The 20,151-nt window shown below is 40.0% G+C and overlaps 1 protein-coding gene across 1 annotated transcript in view; it reads right to left on the reverse strand.

Annotated features, from left to right (window-relative positions):
* Positions 1–20,151, reverse strand: part of MUC5AC (mucin 5AC, oligomeric mucus/gel-forming) — a 54,795-nt gene that overhangs the window by 5,070 nt on the left and 29,574 nt on the right. The window contains exons 31-45 of the mRNA XM_030560640.1: positions 12,238–19,272; positions 11,818–12,041; positions 10,160–10,334; positions 9,735–9,985; positions 7,127–7,310; positions 6,510–6,717; positions 5,586–5,764; positions 4,864–4,933; positions 4,441–4,541; positions 2,820–2,854; positions 1,872–2,049; positions 1,033–1,137; positions 794–834; positions 226–348; positions 22–120 (exon numbers count right to left, since the gene is read on the reverse strand). Of these exons, the coding sequence (XP_030416500.1) occupies positions 22–120; positions 226–348; positions 794–834; positions 1,033–1,137; positions 1,872–2,049; positions 2,820–2,854; positions 4,441–4,541; positions 4,864–4,933; positions 5,586–5,764; positions 6,510–6,717; positions 7,127–7,310; positions 9,735–9,985; positions 10,160–10,334; positions 11,818–12,041; positions 12,238–19,272 (9,008 nt within the window). The remainder of the gene's footprint in view (positions 1–21; positions 121–225; positions 349–793; positions 835–1,032; positions 1,138–1,871; positions 2,050–2,819; positions 2,855–4,440; positions 4,542–4,863; positions 4,934–5,585; positions 5,765–6,509; positions 6,718–7,126; positions 7,311–9,734; positions 9,986–10,159; positions 10,335–11,817; positions 12,042–12,237; positions 19,273–20,151) is intronic.

Genomic DNA, 20,151 nt, shown 5'->3' on the forward strand with positions numbered 1-20,151 from the left:
AACCTTAAAAGCAGTAGTTACCTTAAGCACATGGACTGTGTTATCCTCCATCTTCAGTACACAAGCGTCCTGTACACACTCGCCACAGCATTGTCCAGTTTTCATCTTATATTCATAGCCCTGTTTGTAAAGGAATAAAAAAGGAATTGCACTGAGTCAAGGATGCTCGTATCCTGTCAGGCAGGTTTTAAAATTGTGTGTGATGGGACAAAAAGCGGCACTCACCACTGGGCACCCTGTGTCACATGGAATGGGCTGGCAGTCAACAATGTTTCTCTGACTTTCTGGCTCTACTTTGGCAGAACATGTGCACTTTTCACAGGTACCTTTTGGAATGACAGCTCCTGGCTAAACCAAGTCAAAGGAGGAGTATTAATAGTCAATAAAAATGAATTGCTTCATGTACAGATCTCACAGATCGGAAATACTGGGCTAAATTCTTTAACCACACTGGAAAATTTGACCCACTTTATTTAACCAGAGTCCCAGTGTTGGTGATATGAGTACCTTATTTTTCTTGGGGCAAATTCCTTATGCTTATGCAGAGGGTGATGGAATGTTTTGGTTTTTTTTGATGAAGTAATGGACAATGTTTAACTCAGTCTTTGCGCACAGAATATACGTTTCAGGCCCCTGCTAGGATTCTGAACCAGTTTTTGTTCTAGTACATTGTTGTGGTTATTTGTTGTTACTGTAGCATCCAGGAGCCCCAGTCATGGGCCAGAACGCCATCGTGCCAGGCACTGCAAACTAATAAGTTTTGTGTTAGAGTAAGTAACATATATGTACTTACCATGTAGAAAGTTCCATTGGTTACACAGCCTGGTATTAGCTCTGTAAGAGGAAAAAACAAAACAGTGTGATGCAAATGTAATTTTTTAAAAGAAGCAGAAAGACATGAAAAGCTATCAGTTATTTTGTTGACAAGGTATAACAACAGAATGTAACTTCTTTACATGGTGCTTCTCAGACTGCTTTCTTCAACATCTTGACAGGTGTGGATAATTCACAAAAGAAGAGCTTAATACTTACTACAAGTGAAGATAGTACAACAATTTCCATTTAATACTTCTGGGATTAATTTATATCCTGGTTGACAACTGGCCACTGATTCGGGGCACTTGCTAGTGTCACATCCTATGTAATGTAAGACAGAAAACAAGGAGTTCAACATAGTTAAGTACGGAAGATTCTGTACTGTATGAACAAGAACTTCTGAAGTTTCCTCACTGGGCCATAATTAGCACCATAGCTCTGTGAGCAAGCATGAGGAGGGGATTAGAAAAATCTCTAATTCTTAAAACAAGTACTTTAAGGTTCTAGCTCAGAAGAGTGGATTAGTGGAAACTTCTCTCTCCAGTCAGAGACAAGTTTGAAAGGGAAAATTTATAGGGATGGAGACTTTGGTGACTGTCAGGAATTCATAAAACCTTTATTCCAGTTTGTAAAAGTTCTAGAGATTTTGTGAAATAGCTTAGAACTTTTGGTGACAGTGGGTTTTTTGGTGGGATGAGGTGATATTAGAGAGATTTTGTTGTTGGTGGTATTATTTACTTATTAGGGGCAGTACAGTTTGTTTTCTTCCAACAGTTAAACTAACTGGACATTTCAAATGAGTTTTTGGTAGGCATCCTTTCCCTTTGTGGGTGAAATACTTTTTTCTTTCTCTCGGAAATGAAATGTATTTTTTTAAAAAGGTGCTCCCTTCAGACATCTTGTAAATGCTATACAAAAGGTGTGGGGGTCGTGTTGGGACAAGTGGGCACTATATGAAGAAAGTAAATTCCAAATTAAATTTTGAAAAGATGCCTCACAAGTTCCCCATGATATATACAGTATTTTTCACATGGAAGAGCTGAGAGGATTCTTACGGCATTCAGTCTGGCCACAGCATGGGTCTTCTTGTGTCAGCGTCTGGACAGGTACAAACCCTGGGTCATCACAAGAGACTGGTGGGAGTGGTTTACATGGGCGCTTTGTACACTGCACTGTAAAAGTGTACTGGTCACAAACACAGTCTTGGCAATTGCTTTTCCACTGGTCTCCGGGCTGTAAAAAAAAAAAAAGTTTAGAACCGCGTCAGACTATTCGCACTAGTTAGCTTGTTCGGGGCTAAAGGTATGCACAGCTGCATCAGCATCATTCATGTTTATATAATTTCCAGACTAATCTTTATCAGGAAGCTCAAACTCTGAAAATCCTTAGAAAAGGACTCCATATGTGACTGAAAGTATCTGATCATTGCCACCTTTCTTTGCATAAATCTGTTAATTCCTAGAGATTGTGTGATAGATACAAGAAATGTAATTGAAAGAGATAGGGAATACCCATGTGTGTTCTAAATGTGTAACAAAATTCTCCTATCAGGTACGTCAGGTTATAAAATGGGTCTTGTAGAAATTAGAGGGAATTATAGAATTGAGACTGCAACATTTGTTATCTATAACTAATTTTTCCTCCATCCAGCCTTTCATTTCTAATAAACTTTGCATGCCAAATTCCAGAAAATAAAGGAAACCCATATGCTGGCCCTCTAGGACTGCTATTTGTCCTTCTTGTATTTTTAAAATGTAATGGAAAGATTAGAAATGGAAGAATCCATTATCTATAATTTAGTCACTTATAAAATAACACAGGGTTCCAGAATTCAGACACCTGCATATTTTTTTCTACAATTTAAGAGGGATACACATTTTCCAAAAATAAATATTCCTCAAAATCTGTTAGAATGCTTGGCAAACCCCATGTTCATAAACCTCCAAATGTTCCTTGGGCTCACCAATCTATGTTTGGTAAAACATACTGATTGCAATACTCACTAATTTGGGCAGTCCATCTGGTCCTATACAGTTACCTGAAAAAAATGAAAGGATAGATATTAACATTAGTGCTACTGAGGTGATGTGGAATAAATGTCATAGGGTTGGGTCAGGCTACTGCAACCAGAAACAGCCTGCAGATAAATCCTAGAAGAAGAGGGCTGACAGATTCATTCAAACATTGATGCTATTTTCAGATAAATTCTGAAAACAACCCATCAGAAATATCTTTTTGTCAGTTTGAATGTTTCACAGGTTCATCATACACTGAGGACAGACTTTAAAATTAAAATAACCAATAAGGTGGGGCAGGGAAGATGGTAGAACAAATGTAATGTATTAGTTTTTCACTTCAAAATACATCTGTAATTAAGATCATATAAGTGAAATGAATTCTGAGCCCAGTTATCAGTGCACATTTAGCCACTCCATAAAATAACCAAACAGGCAATTATGATTATCAGTCTGTGCTGAGAAGAGGCAGGGCCCTGTAAATGGAGGAGTGCTACAGGGCAGGGTCGAGATGCTCTGGCAGAGTGATATATGGGAATCTTGCATAGGCCATAGCATTAGCAGGTCTGGAATTAGCCAGCATTATTAGTTACTTGCTATCATAAGCAATATTCACCATATTCAGCATTCTTTATAAAACTATCAAGGGCCAAATCCAACACCCATCAAAATTAGTGGAAAGACTCCCATTCACTTCCGTGGACATTGGATCAAGTTCTAGACAAACAACTATGCTTATCTCCTATATAGAATTTTCCATCAGGAGATCTCAATGCACTTCATAAAGGAGTATAACTACTATTATTCCCAGATTGCAGATGGGGAGACTAAAGAACTGGAGAGACTTGCCCAGCATCAGAGGCAGAGATGGGAATTGAACAAGTGGCCATTCTTCTGCAAAAAAACTTCCAAAACAGACTTCAGTGAGTAACTGTAGAACTGAAATTCATTTGCAAACTTGACACCATCAAAGTAGGCCTGAATAAAGACTGGGAATGGCTGGGTCACCACAAGAAGTAATTTCCCATCAACTGTTAAGTATGGGAGTACTTGTGGCACCTTAGAGACTAACAAATTTACTTGAGCATAAGCTTTCGTGGGCTACAGCGTCTGATGAAGTGGGCTGTAGCCCACGAAAGTTTATGCTCAAATAAATTTATTAGTCTCTAAGGTGCCACAAGTACTCCTGTTCTTTTTGCGGATACAGACTAACACGGCTGCTACTCTGAAACCTGTTAAGTATGGGCCATCCACCCTGATGGAATTGGCATTGTTAGCACTGCAACAAGTAATTTTTACTCTGTTGACATTCACACCTTCTTGTCAATTGTTGGTAATGGGACACATCCACCCTGATTGAATCATTGTCCCCTTCTTGGTAAGGCAACTCCCATCTTTTCCTGTGCTGTATATTTATGCCTGCCTACTGTAATTTTCACTCCACACATCTGAAGAAGTAGGTCATAGTCCATGAAATCTTATGCGCTAATAAATTTGTTAGTCTTTAAGGTGCCACAGACTAACACGGCTACCTCTCTGAAACCAGTAAGCCTTCTGACTCCCAGTCCAGAGCCCTATCTACTCCTAAAGTGAAAAACATCATACTTACGACAATCAGAGACACAGACACCGCTGTTTTCATTGAAGAGAAACTCTCCTTCAGGGCAGAAACATCCTTCAGTTAGGCCAGCGCTATTGTATTGAATAGCTCTAGAGTGGAAAGAGGCATATGTTAGAGTACAGGTGTCTCACAGTTAAAGAGCCGCGTGCAATCCATTCAGGAAATCACAGCATTTAGATGATGGATACATGTGAAGAGGGGAAATAATTCAGTTATTTTAAGAAGCAATAGGAATTACAGGTTAAATTCTTTATTAATTACTAGATCTGGCTGAATAATGATACATTTTATTCATTAAAATGCCAAAAGTCACCAAAAGAATTATTCACTATAATAATAAAGGATCCTAAGTGATAAAAATCCATAAGGACACATTGAACTAAATGGTTTGCTTGTCTGTTCTTTTCATACCTTGAATCACATGTAGCAGGATTAGGAGGCCCACATGGTTTATACACTTTGCCCACTGGACAGTTATATGCTGTATGGGAAGGGGAAAATATAACGAGGTTAAAAATCTGCGAGATTGCATTTCAGTTTGGGTTGTATTTTATTGAAAGAGGTCCCATGTGTGTAAGGTCCCAGGCTTTTAAGTGGTCTTTCCAAACCCTCCCCCCCGCCCATATTCATTCTGGGTTTCTGTCAATAGAGCATTCAGTGAAGCAGTGAGTAACGATCATGAGCTGGGTTGAGTTGGGATGTAAGAGTTTTAGTTTATCCCTTCATTTTGTATCATCATTTTCCACCAGTAACTTTCCAGTCCTCTCTTGTCCTCTCTGAAATCTCATGTTACTCTCCTATAATGAGTAAGTGGGTGCTACAATGAAGCGAAGTAGTAGCATACCCTTTCACAAAACACAGCTGGCCAGATTCTTAGTCTCAGTGATACCTGTGTAAATCCACAATAGCTTCAATTGCTTCACTGAAGCTACACTGGATTTACATTGGTCTCAGATGAGAATCTGACCTTTACAGTATCACTTCTGTGATGCTCCATGCTGACAACCATTTGTGAATTAGGTATAGTGATATTAAATACATTGAGTAAGTGTGAGATGCAGGACCAACTTACTGAACAAGCCTCCAGTTACTATTTCATTAACCCATGTATTTGTTAATGCCACAGTACTTACGGCATTTGCCTTTGGTCTCTCCTCTCCAGTCAACACAAACACCTCTAGTGGCACACAGAGTGGCATATATCTCCAAGCTGGAACACTGCATGGATGTATTGGTCATGTGACATGCATCAAAGACACAGCCCTTGTAAAAATCTTGTGGTGGTATCACCTTGTGGCATTCTTCAAAGACTCTTTAAACGCAACAGAGAAGAAAAAAGTTTCATTTCCCACCATTGCTATACAGAATCTGTTCTTGTCAAAGAGGAACATCACTGTGTGAGCATATTGTCCTTCTCCTTTGAGATGAGTTTCTGACTGAAATTTAATGTGGGAGAAGGACTCCAGAATGGAAAGGCTGGGCAGTCTGAAACCATCATGTAGAACATTTTTTTATGTACAATGTACACACATTTTAGATTTTTTTATAGGGAAAGGAGTCTGTCTTTCCGTTTAAGTTTTCATAAACCAAACTCATCGGGCATCTTACAAATGTAAAGTGATGTTACTGTTTGAAAAATATAACTTGATGTGGATAGATATGCCATGGAAAGCATGTGGGAGATAGATGATTTTGTGGTTAAAGCACATAACTGCAAGCCAGAAGATTTGGGTTTTATTACTTGCTAGGCCCTTGACTTGCTGATATTCTCCATACCCTCTCCTCAGAGAGCTGTGGAATCATCATGGAGATCTCCTTGGTGTAAACAGATATGTGGTTTCCACTTGCAGAGGACTTCTGTTGCGTTTGTCCCGCTCTGCAGCTGTCACACAACTGTTTGGCCTTCAGATACGTGCATAAAACCACCCTAGATTTGGCCCTGTATTTGTTGATAAGGGCTTGACTGGGATATAGTTCTTATCTCCATCATTTTATAAGATTTTTGGATACTTTTGCTTAGTTAAGGAAGAGTAAATTAATTCATTTTGGTATCTTACTCGCTCAAAATTATCTTGCAAAGAGCAGACGGGGGACAGCTGGGAGCTGGAGTTGGGATGCTGGGTTCTGGTGTTGCTGTTGGTGTTCCTACACAGTATTGCTTTTTGCCATCATCAACCTTCCAATGGGGAGCCATTTGGGTACAAGAAGAAATAATTTTACCACTTGGCAAGCGGCAGTCATCTGTTTTGGTGTTTGTGCATGTACCTGGAAGACCAAACACAACCAAATCAGAAGGGTGTGAGCCACTGACAAAGTGCATAACACATTATGTTAACATCAAATTCAAAACTGGTAAGCATAGTGAGTGGATCAAACTCCTAAGTTTAGATTGCCAAAGTGCATCATTTCCTTTGAGTTTATTTAATAATTGCTTACGTAAGATTAAAATTATAAGACAAAAATCAGGTCATTGAAATATTAAGCATCTGAGCCTATTTGTTAGAAGCAGATTGAAGTAATATAAAAAACTAGCAGTGGATGAGACCCAAATTCTCCCTCAATCCATTTACTTTACTTTGAGGGATTTCAGTCTATGGTAAGCTTGAATAACTATCTGGCTCAGGGAATAAACACAGAGAGAGTGAGAAGAGGAGGATTAATGCATCTATCTTACCACACTGTCCTTCAGTGTTATTGCCAAATTTGCTGAATGGGAGTTTCACTGAGAAGATCAACCCGCTGAAGCTGATGGTTGCTCCAATCTCAGGTATTTCAACAACCATGTTGATGCCAAGCATGTAAATAGAAATGCCATCTTTCTGGAAGCCTGGGTTGACAACTTTTTTATTGAAGATAATCTGCATATGGGATTTAAAATGATGTCATTGCAGGAGTCACTTTTGTTAGACACATATTTTAAAATAATTGTTTACTGATCTTTATAATCATGTCATTTCATGATTATATAGCCCATGTTCCTCATATCCCACACTAAGTTTTTATAATAATAACTTGTATTGTTTTTTTTCCTTTCTGTTCTGCTTTACAGTCCCCGAGTGACTTAGTTGTGGGACTAATTATCAGAATGGTCCTGATATGAATTGGTCATATTCCATCCAGGCAGGCTCTATGCTAATACACATTATTTAAAGGCGAAATATAATGAGCAAAAATATAATTTGTGTCTTTTTGTAGGCATTTTTCCTTACAGAAAATGACTAGGCTGTAATTTTGTAGGCTACAGGAAGATTCATGCCATTATTCTGTTATAATCCTGTCATCATTGTACAGTCACAATGGACCAAACCATGAAGGGTGTCTAGCACAGGGAGAACCCCTGGAACTCATATTGAAATACACATTTCACCCATCATTTTTATATGATGACTTGTTTCCTCTTTAAATTAAGCTGTTACTCACATCTGCCACATACAAATTCCAGGTGCTAACAAAAGTGTGGACCTTTGGTTGGTGATATTGCTCTTCAGGAATTATTTCTATGTTAGAAACTTAACTCCTTTCTCAATTTATTGGGATGGAGGAGGGAGAGTTGCAGATCCCTCAAGTACCATTCTCTTTTGACTGGGAATCACTGGGCTACAGTTTACAATATGCCCTATCCCAGTGGTTCTCAATCAGGGGTATGGATACTCCTGGGTGTACTCAGAGATCTTCCAGTGGGTACATCAACTCATCTAGATATTTGCTTAGTTTTACAACAGGCTACATAAAAAGCACTAGCAAAGTTAGTACAAACTAAAATTTCGTAGGCAATGATTTGTTTATTCTGCTTTGTATACAATACATTGAAATGTAAGTACCATATTTATATCCCAATAGATTTATTTAATAATTCTATGGTGAAAATGAGGAAGTATTTTTATGTCTGATTTTGTAAGTTTTTAAGTGAGGTGAAACTTGAGGGTACACAAGACAAACCAGATCTTGAAAGGGGTACAGTCATCTGGAAAGGTTGAGAAACATTGCCCTATCCTATCCCTGACAGTGGCTTTTGTGTGTGTGTGTGTGTGCGCGTGTGTGTGTGCCATCTGAATGCCAGGTCAGTCCCCAAAATGAAACAGGCAGCATGAGGCCACTTCTAATTTTCACCAACTGCCAACAGCAGTTTAGGATTACTGGGTAAATGGATGCTCCAGCTCATCCTCTTCTCTTCAATTACATCTTCTGTGCCAGCAAATAGGAATGGAGTGGAGAAGGAGTTATTAGGGGGACTTTATGCTAGTCAAAGATCTCCATACTCAGAGGGAGATCCCCATTCGGCCGACTAACTTGAAGTGAGTGCTGGTTTGCACCATCAGGGGAGAATTGGTCTTCTGCTGTATATCTGTGCCCCTTTGTATTGATTTTTTGCACACAATATATGAGTTTGCATCAGACAGAAGTCCCCAAGGAGCAATGCATTTCCATACCAGCTCTTACAAAAGACTGTGTCTTAATTGGATCCAAAGCCAGAATATCTTGCTTCATTCACCTGCTTCAGTAACATATTCCATGGGTTTGCATCTTGTGCTAGAACTCATAATCTAATGTTACACAGGAATATAAGAATGACCCTACTGGGTCAGACCAAAGGTCCATATAGCCCAGTATCCTGTCTTCTGACAGTGGCCAGTGCCAGGTGCCCCAGAGGGAATCAACAGAACAACTAATCATCAAGTGATCCATCCCCTGTCGCTCATTCCCAGCTTCTGGCAAACAGAGGCTAGGGACACCATTCCTAGCCATCCTGGCTAATAGCCATTTATGGTCTTGTACTCCATGAATTTATCTAGTTCTTTTTTTAACCCTGTTATGGTCTTGGCCTTCACAACATCCTCTGGCAAGGAGTTCCACAGGTTGACCGTGCATTGTGTGAAGAAATACTTCTTTTTATTTGTTTTAAACCTGCTGCCTATTAATTTCATTTAATGACTTTACTCTTATGCTTTACAGTACCACATGTTCCCTAGTTTTTGAACTTCTTCACTCTTGGGAATTTAACTCTGACAAATGCATCCACCTCTTTCATAATTTTCTATTTTTTCCAGTAAGGATAGCTCTAGCTCCCTAAACCTTCTATTATATGTTTGCTTCTTGAGAATTGGCATAATATTTTTTATTCTATGATGCCTTCTGCCTAAGCATTTCTGTGCTATAATGAACACAAATGCCCTCAGTATTTCACATGAGGTTCAGACAAATGCCTGTACACCTTATTTCTGTTTTGCTGAAATAGGAAACTAAAAGAAACAATGCAAAAACTTTAAAGAATTATATTTTACCTTATTAGCCATCACTCCATTAGAGAGTTCACGTGTCAGCACTACCACTGTGTACTTGTAATAAACAATAATGGACTGAGGACAGGAAAGTCCATCTTCCGCATTGCAGAAGTAATTGTCAATGTCAACACGGAAGTTGTCATATTTAGGGGTAATCTGCTTCACCAGGGTATATGTGCAGTTGTCAAGGAATGTGTAATAGATTCCATCAAATGTAATGTAGTGAGGGTCACCCCAGCCACTACAGACACCTGGTAAAGAGGAAAAATGTAGATCTCAGACTAAAATAAGTTTACAAGAAAATTAAGTCAGTAACACAACCTTCTAGATAGCCCTGGAACCATGAAAAACAAATCCCCATATATTCTATTTAAGTATTTTGTGTATTTTCAGCGATGTTCTTTCTTAATTTAGTTGTCACTTACATTCACATTCATAGTGGTAACAGCAGCCATCCTCACTGAAGACCTTTACTGGTGGGTATCTGTTGGCGCAAGTAATTTTCTTGACAGGTGGGCATTCCACTTTCTGTATAACAACTTTGTTATTACCCTCGCAAGTTGCAGTGGTACAGTTGGATATCTTCCATGTTTCACCTGTCTGTTTAAAAAAAAAAAAGTGGTGTCACAAGAGCTTACAATTAGCTTTGAACTTTATACAGATTTTAGTTCCAAAATGTTATGATGCTTACAGTGTTTGGGGGGTATGTTTCTTATGATATATTTCTGCTCTCTAATGTTTGAATCCATGTTTTGGAAATGTTGGTGACAGTTATTGTGCAGTACATTTTACACTACAAATAGATGAGCAGTAGTGGCACTGTTTTTGCTGAAACCTTCTAAAACAATTCAACCTAAAGCAGCTAATCAAAGAAAATGTTGAAACTTATAAAAAACTGAAAACAGACAGTTATAATGGAAAGGGTTATGCAGCCTTGTCTACAGGCATTTGTTCTGCTCTGCCTTATGATAATATTCCTACTACTTTTGTGTCTATGGCAAAAGAAAACCTTAAGATTAAACCCTGGCAGTATGGTGCTCTGTGGCAATGTACCATTTGGTGTTCCAAAGCATAGTCAGGTTTCTTGGACACACAGTACCACGGGAATACTGAGGAGGGCAGGGGAAGCTCTGTAGCTTCTCTGAGTGCCCTAAATCTGGACTGTGGCAAAGGGAGAGGAGTTCGTGACCCTACACATTTCCTCACACAATTCTTGTAGATGACATCAGTGCACCAGTGCATGCACAGAACTTCCATTATTTTTCATATGTGAGTCTCTGTTGAGACTCAGCCAGTGTAAACTTAAATGAGCAACAAAGCCTGGAGATCTCGACTGCGTTATACATCAGAAATGGAGTTGTCAGTCAGGAGAGAAGCAACCCATGTTAGCATGACAGACCTCTCCCCATTGATGATAAGAGTAGGGAGGAAGTGACATCCTCTCTGAAACTCCCACCTACACCAAGGCTGTAGAGGTAATCTTTGAAGGTGTCTTTTAACCCAGAGGAATCATATTGCCCCTTTGCTCTTGCAACGTGTATGATACTACTGCCCAAAGGCCATCATGAGAAAGAGTGAGAGCTTGGGTTATGCAAAGGGATGTTGGTCAAGGCACAAAGGAGATTATCACACCGTAAGCATCTCTGTGGGTTACAATGTAGAGTAGGCCCAAAGACACAGAGTTTTCCACACTATCTTTAGCAGACTCAAGATTTCTCAGTCCAGTGTAGAGCTATCATACCCAGAAGTAAGAGGCATCCCCATCTCTTACTCCAGTGTACAGAAGGGGCAAGATTGGTCATTACAGAATGGAGAGAATAAATAGCTATCCGCTTCCTTTGCAATAAAAATATTTTGGAAGATTAATTCTCTTCGAAATGTGCAGATATCAGGTTGTACAAGTTAACCGGTAATATTCAGACTAGCATACAAGAGTTTATACCAATTTTGCACATTCTGTACCGCAAGAATTGTTTAAAAAATATGCGGTCTTTCAGTTTTGAATAATTTATAATGTCCTTTCCTGCAAGTCCCATTAATGTTAAAGGTATTTTCAAGGCTGTACAAGATAAGAGATCGATACCTTTCTGGGAGGTTTAGCATCAGGACACTCAATTTTAGTGGTTGAACTAACTGTTGCAGTGGGAGTCATAGTTGGTATAGAGGTTGACGTTGTAGGTATAGGTGTAGGTGTTGCTGGAGTTGTTGATTTACATGGTCCCTTAAATCGCTCCACTGAACAATTTTTACTACAAATGGCATAAAAATTACATCCATCCTTGTCTGTTTCATTGTAAATCATTTCACCTATAAAAAACAACCATTAGAATACACAAAATACAAAATACAAAGATAAAACATAAAATAATCATTGAAAAATCTGCACTAGTTCAATCTATGTCAAATTTTAATATAATTCCAATCCATACTGTAATTAAAATATCTGCTAAAAATGACATAAAATCTGTTTTAAATATATTCTAATGGATTGTTAAAGACTTACCAGGTACATAAACAGTGTCCTCAATTCGGCAAAAGCAGTGAGTAGTTCTCATGGTTACTTCTGTTGTTTCTGTTTGTGTACTTGCGATAATTGGCGTGGTTACTCGTGTGGGCGTTGTTGGCAAAATTGAGGTTGTTTCAGGACAATTTATATTTTCTTCACAGCACAAAACACGTATCTCATAGTTGAAACACATTTTAAATTTACCGATTTGATCCTCATTTTTGCACATCAGCCCAAAATTGACATTACACTGCACGACTTGACCGATTTGGTCGATGCTTATGTCTGGGTGGTTTTCTGCCCTACACTCAATATTTGCAGGCTTTGCGCAGATTATCTCTCCTGCTGCCCTTATGTTGTTATAGGTTTCAATGTCTCCTTCTTTAGGTCCAGAAGAGGGAAAATCGACATCAAACCATTTGGACCACGTGCATGTTGGTTGACACTTTGTAGTGGAGGAAGTGGTTGTTCTTGGAGTTGTGGGTCTTGGCGATGTTGTGGGGATTTCTGTGGTAGGTAGAGTGGTGCTACCTGTAGTGGTTGTGCTTTGGGTTGCTTCACTAGTTATGGTTTCTACGGATGTGGTAGTTGGCAGTGTTGTGGAGATGGTTGACGTTGTGGTTATTCCTTTGGTAGGCAGGGAGGTGGTGCCTGGTGTCCTTCTTGTTGTTGTTTGAGGTGTAGTGATTGGAGTTGTTTCAGCAGTGGTAGTGCCTGGTGTTTCTGTGCTTGGTGGCTTAGTAGAAGTTGTGACTTCAGTGGTGGTTTTTGTGACTGTGGTTGGTGGTTTACGTATAGTTGTGGTTGCAATACTTCTTGTTGGGGTTGGGCAGTTAAGGTTTTCTTCACAGCACAAAACACGTACCTCGTAATTCAAGCACATTTTAAATTTACCAATTTGATCCTCATTTTTGCACATAAGCCCAAAATTGACATCGCACTGCACAATTTGACCAGCCTCCTCGATGCTTATGTCTGGGTGGTTTTCTGCCCTACACTCAATATTTATAGGCTTTGCGCAGATTATCTCTCCTGCTGCCCTTATGTTGTTATAGGTTTCAATGTCTCCTTCTTTAGGTCCAGAAGCGGGAAAATCGACATCAAACCATTTGGACCATGTGCATGTTGGTTGACACTTTGTAGTGGAGGATGTGGTTGTTCTTGGAGTTGTGGGTATTGGCGATGTTGTGGGGATTTCTGTGGTAGGTAGAGTGGTGCTACCTGTAGTGGTTGTGCTTTGGGTTGCTTCACTAGTTGTGGCTTCTACGGATGTGGTAGTTGGCAGTGTTGTGGAGATGGTTGATGTTGTGGTTATTTCTTTGGTAGGCAAAGAGGTGGTGCCTGTTGTGCTTCTGGTTGTTGTTTGAGGTGTAGTGATTGGAGTTGTTTCAGCAGTGGTAGTTCCTGGTGTTTCTTTGCCTGGTGGTTTAGTAGAAGTTGTGACTTCAATGGTGGTTTTTGTGACTGCAGTTGGTGGTGTACGTATAGTTGTGGTTGCAGTACTTCTGGTTGGGGTTGGGCAGTTAAGGTTTGCTTCACAGCACAAAACACGTACCTCGTAATTCAAGCACATTTTAAATTTTCCGATTTGATCCTCATTTTTGCACATAAGCCCAAAATTGACATCGCATTGCACAATTTGACCAACCTCCTCGATGCTTATGTCTGGGTGGTTTTCTGCCCTACACTCAATATTTGCAGGCTTTGCACAGATTATCCCTCCTGCTGCCCTTATGTTGTTATAGGTTTCAATATCTCCTTCTTTAGGTCCAGAAGCGGGAAAATCGACATCAAACCATTTGGACCATGTGCATATTGGTTGACACTTTGTAGTGGAGGAAGTGGTTGTTCCTGGAGTTGTGGGTATTGGCGATGTTATGGGGATTTCTGTGGTAGGCAGAGTGGTGGCACCTGTTGTGGTTGTGCTTTGGGTTGTTTCACTAGTCGTAGCTTCTACGGATGTGGTAGTTGGCAGTGTTGTGGAGATTGTTGACGTTGTGATTATTTCTTTGGTATGCAGAGGGGTGGTGCCCGTTGTGCTTCTGGTTGTTATTTGAGGTGTAGTGATTGGAGTTGTTTCAGCAGTGGTAGTTCCTGGTGTTTCTTTGCCTGGTGGTTTAGTAGAAGTTGTGACTTCAATGGTGGTTTTTGTGACTGCAGTTGGTGGTGTACGTATAGTTGTGGTTGCAGTACTTCTGGTTGGGATTGGGCAGATAAGGTTTTCTTCACAGCACAAAACACGTACCTCGTAATTCAAACACATTTTAAATTTACCAATTTGATCCTCATTTTTGCACATAAGCCCAAAATTGACATCGCACTGTACAATTTGACCAACCTCCTCGATGCTTATGTCTGGGTGGTTTTCTGCCCTACACTCAATATTTGCAGGCTTTGCGCAGATTATCCCTCCTGCTGCCTTTATGTTGTTATAGGTTTCAATATCTCCTTCTTTTGGTCCAGAAGCGGGAAAATCTACATCAAACCATTTGGACCATGTGCATGTTGGTTGACACTTTGTAGTGGAGGAAATGGTTGTTCCTGGAGTTGTGGGTATTGGCGATGTTGTGGGGATTTCTGTGGTAGGCAGAGTGGTGGTACCTGTTGTGGTTGTGCTTTGGGTTGCTTCACTAGTCGTGGCTTCTATGGATGTGGTAGTTGGCAGTGTTGTGGAGATTGTTGACGTTGTGGTTATTTGTTTGGTAGGCAGAGAGGTGGTGCCCGTTGTGCTTCTGGTTGCTTTAGGTGTAGTGATTGGAGTTTTTTCAGCAGTGGTAGTTCCTGGTGTTTCTGTGCCTGATGGTTTAGTAGAAGATGTGACTTCAATGGTGCTTTTTGTGACTGTAGTTGGTGGTGTACGTATAGTTGTGGTTGCAGTACTTCTGGTTGGGGTTGGGCAGTTAAGGTTTGCTTCACAGCACAAAACACGTACCTCGTAATTCAAACACATTTTAAATTTACCAATTTGATCCTCATTTTTGCACACTAGCCCAAAATTGACATCGCACTGCACAATTTGATCAACTTCCTCGATGCTTATGTCTGGGTGGTTTTCTGCCCTACACTCAATATTTGCAGGCTTTGCGCAGATTATCTCTCCTGCTGTCCTTATGTTGTTATAGGTTTCAATATCTCCTTCTTTTGGTCCAGAAGCGGGAAAATCGACATCAAACCATTTGGACCATGTGCATATTGGTTGACACTTTGTAGTTGAGGAAGTGGTTGTTCCTGGAGTTGTGAGTATTGGCGATGTTGTGGGGATGTCTGTGGTAGGCAGAGTGGTGGTACCTGTAGTGGTTGTGTTTTGGGTTGCTTCACTAGTTGTGGTTTCTACAGATGTGGTAGTTGGCAGTGTTGTGGAGATCGTTGATGTTGTGGTTATTTCTTTGGTAGGCAGAGAGGTGGTGCCCGTTGTGCTTCTGGTTGTTGTTTTAGGTGTAGTGATTGAAGTTGTTTCAGCAGTGGTAGTTCCTGGTGTTTCTGTGCCTGGTGGTTTCGTAGAAGTTGTGACTTCAATGGTGGTTTTTGTGACTGTAGTTGGTGGTGTACGTATAGTTGTGGTTGCAATACTTCTGGATGGGGTTGGGCAGTTAAGGTTTTCTTCACAGCACAAAACACGTACCTCGTAATTCAAACACATTTTAAATTTACCAATTTGATCCTCATTTTTGCACAAAAGCCCAAAATTGACATCGCACTGCACAATTTGACCAACATCCTCGATGCTTATGTCTGGGTGGTTTTCTGCCCTACACTCAATATTTGCAGGCTTTGCGCAGATTTTCCCTCCTGCTGCCCTTATGTTGTTATAGGTTTCAGTGTCTCCTTCTTTAGGTCCAGAAGCGGGAAAATCTACATCAAACCATTTGGACCATGTGCATATTGGTTGACACTTTGTAGTGGAGGAAGTGGTTGTTCCTGGAGTTGTGGGTTTTGGCGATGTTGTGGGGATTTCTGTGGTAGGTAGAGTGGTGCTACCTGTAGTGGTTGTGCTTTGGGTAGCTTCAATAGTTGTGGTTTCTACAGTTGTGGTAGTTGGCAGTGTTGTGGAGATTGTTGATGTTGTTGTGACTGGAGTTCTTTCTGGTGTTGTTTTACTCACCAGTGTTGTTTCTTTAGTTGTACTTGATGTTCCTTGAGTCGTTTCTTTTTGTATAGATTCTGTTCGAGGTGTATTAGTTGTCTTTATTTGGGTTATAATTTTTTTTGTGGTTGCTGTTGTCCTGGTTGTTACTGTCGTTGTTGTGGCTGGGGTGGTTGTTACTGCCATTTTAGTGGCTGGAGTGGTTGTTACTGTTGTTGTTGTGGCTGGGGTGGTTTTTACTATTGGGGTAGTGGCTGAGGAGGTTCTTTCTATTGGGGTAGTAGTTGAGGTGGTTGTTCCTATTGGGGTAATGGTTGGAGTGGTTGTTAATATTGTTGTGATGGTAGTTACTGTCATTGTAGTTGCTGAGGTGGTTTTTACCATTGGAGTAGTGGATGGGGTAGTTGTTACAATTGGGGTAGTGGCTGGGGTGGTTGTTACTGTTGTTGTAGTGGCTGGGGTAGTTGTTACAATTGAGGTAGTGGCTGGAGTGGTTGTTACTGTTGTTGTAGTGGCTGGGGTGGTTGGTGGGCATGATACAATTACATTTCGGCAACATTCAATTTTGATCTGGTAATTATAGCAGATTGGTGGAAGTTGATCCTTATTATAACATATCAGCCCTTCTGTTTTACTGCATATTACATTTTGCTCCAGCTCATTCAATGGTATGTTAGGGAATCTTTCTGCTCTGCATTCCACAGCCTTTGGAGCTTTGCATACTTTGTATCCTTTGGCCCTTATATTCTTAAATGTATCAAAATCTCCATCATTGATAGCAGACCCTGGGTAACTTATATCATACCATTGTGACCATTCACATAGTTCTTTAATACAACCAGCAGTTGTTAGAGAAACAGTTGTCACAGCTGTTGTAGTTTCTGAGATTGTGGTTATTGCTGGAGTAGTTGTTACTGTTATTGATGATGTAGGTTTTGTTGTTGAAATAGGTGTAGCAGTTGCAGCCGTGGTGATTTCAGTGGTTGTTGGTGTAGTGGTTTTATTTACTATTGTGGTAAACTCGGTGGTGGTGGTTTGAGTATTGGTTGATGAAGTAGCTGTAGTTGTAAAAGTGTCCAGAATTGGTGTTGAGGTTATTGGACTAGTGGTTGGTATTGTAGTAGTAGTTTGAGGAGTTGTCATGGGTGTAGTACCTGTGGTTGTTGTTGTTTGTGTGGTTGTGGCAGTGAAAGGTGTAGTTGTGACTGCTGTAGTTTCTATGCTGGTGGTGGATGAATGTGTAGTTCCTACTGTTGATGTAGTTTCTGTAGTTGTAGGAGTCTGGGTGGAAGTTTCTGTTGAAACAATGGGTGTGCCTGGAGTAGTTGTAGTTTCTGTGGTTGTGGTAGTGAAAGGTGTAGTTGTGATTGTTGTAGTTTCGATAGGGGTGGTTGTTAAAGGAGTAGTTGTTTTAACTTCTTTGGTTGTGGTTTCTGTTGTGGTGGTGGTTGAAGGTGTAGTTCTTATGGTTGAAGTTGTAGTTTCTGTAGTTGTAGGAGTCTGGGTGGAAGTTTCTGTTGAAACAATGGGTGTGCCTGGAGTAGTTGTAGTTTCTGTGGTTGTGGTAGTGAAAGGTGTAGTTGTGATTGTTGTAGTTTCGATAGGGGTGGTTGTTAAAGGAGTAGTTGTTTTAACTTCTTTGGTTGTGGTTTCTGTTGTGGTGGTTGAAGGTGTAGTTCTTATGGTTGCAGTTGTAGTTTCTGTAGTTGTAGGAGTCTGGGTGGAAGTTTCTGTTGAAACAATGGGTGTGCCTGGAGTAGTTGTAGTTTCTGTGGTTGTGGTAGTGAAAGGTGTAGTTGTGATTGTTGTAGTTTCGATAGGGGTGGTTGTTAAAGGAGTAGTTGTTTTAACTTCTTTGGTTGTGGTTTCCGTTGTGGTGGTGGTTGAAGGTATAGTTCTTATGGCTGAAGTTGTAGTTTCTGTAGTTGTAGGAGTCTGGGTGGAAGGTTCTGTTGAAACAATAGTTATGCCTGCAGTTGTTGTTGTTTCTGTAGTAGTGGATGTGGATGGGCAATGACTAAAATCATCACAGCACAATACTTTTATTTGATAGTTATAACACATTTGGAGCACTCCTTCCTGATCTTCATTCCTGCAGATAAGTCCAAAGGATACATTGCACTGGACAATTTGTTCAATGTTATCAATTGATTTTTCTGGGAATTTCTCGGCTCGACATTCTATATTTTCAGGTTTGCTGCAGATCACTTTTCCTGCTGCTCTAATATCATCATATGTTTCAGAATCTCCTTTATTGTCCAGGCTGGGAAAATGGACATCATGCCATTCAGACCATTTGCATTTTGATTTACAAGGTGTTATGGATGTGATTTCTCCTGTAGTATATACAGTTTCTGTTGAAGGGCTAGCAGTTGTTTCAGGGATTGTTGTTGATGGAGCTGTGGTTCTAAGAGTTGAAGTTGACACACTTGTTTCTGTGACTGGAGTTGTTGAAGGAGTTTTGGAGGTCATGGTACTTGTTGAAAGAGTAGTTGTTTTAGGTTCTGTGGTGGTAGGTAGTGCTGTAGTTGTTGAAGGTATACTGGTTACAGTAGTTTCTGAAGTGGTCGTTTTTGTGATGGATATTGTAGTCTCTGCAGGTGTTGTGGTAGCAGGAGTTGTATATTCACATGGTACAAAGCTACAGCATAATATTTTTATCTGGAAGTTGTCGCAGATCATTTGATGCTGATCCTTATTATAACATATTAGTCCCATTGTTGTACTACATTCTACTTTTTGCTCTAGTTCACTTAATGGTGTGTTAGGGAACTTCTCAGATCTGCATTCAACAGCCTTTGGAGCTTTGCAAACTTTGTAACCTTTGGCTCTTAAATTATCAAATGTTTCGAAATCTCCATCGTTGATCCCAGACCCTGGATAGCTCATATCATACCATTGTGACCACTGGCATACTTCACGAACACAGACTGATGTAGTTGGTGTCACTGTGGTTAAAAACCAAAAAGAATGAAAATTTAGTATGAAACTTTCAATTTTAAATAAAAAATACTAAGAAATTCAAGCAAATATTCTCCTTTCTATTATACCAAATAGACTGGGTATGATGTGAGCTATCAGCTGTAGGAAGAGGGGCTTGTCTAGGCACTTGACAAAGGGCATGAGCTAGTATACTGAGCTCAAAAATATATTCATTTATTACGCTAGTTAAATTATAATGAATATCCATTCAAATAATGAAAACAATTGCAACATATGAATTTGCTGGTATGCCTGGATTTATCAGTTCCAAGGGCATTTCCATTATTTCTTGTGATGTGCTAGGATAAAAAGTAATTATCAAAATTTCAAAAATAGTTGCCTAAGTTACACATGCATAATTTGCACACTTGGGGAAAAACATCTATGCATAACATTTTCTATGTCATGCAGCATGTTTGCACCTTCTCATGAACATTAAGGCCCTGATCCAAAGCCCACTGAAGCTATGGAAAGCTATGGAAAGACATAGTTGAATTCAATGAACTTTGGAGTAGGCCGCATATGCACTTAATTTATTTGTTATATAAATTTACTGCTCATCAACATGTCACATTGCTTGCACTCCTCTCTATTTGTTCATAGAACAATTACTGCAGGGTTGAATCAGGGGTATAAGTTTCCTTATGCTGCCCTAATGTACTTCAAGTCTCTTTGTAAGAGACCATCTCTTGGGTGGAGAGAGTAGTTCATGCTCCTTGCTGATTCAATGCAGGCCTCTCTGAAACTTCTGAAAAGTTGCCAGTTAATGCCAATTACGCTGGCAGTTTCTGTGATGTAGCACTAAGAACTATACTAAAATCACTAACTAATCTCATGTGTGCTAC

This window comes from Gopherus evgoodei, chromosome 4 (assembly GCF_007399415.2).
Source record: "Gopherus evgoodei ecotype Sinaloan lineage chromosome 4, rGopEvg1_v1.p, whole genome shotgun sequence".
Classification (NCBI taxonomy): domain Eukaryota; kingdom Metazoa; phylum Chordata; order Testudines; family Testudinidae; genus Gopherus; species Gopherus evgoodei.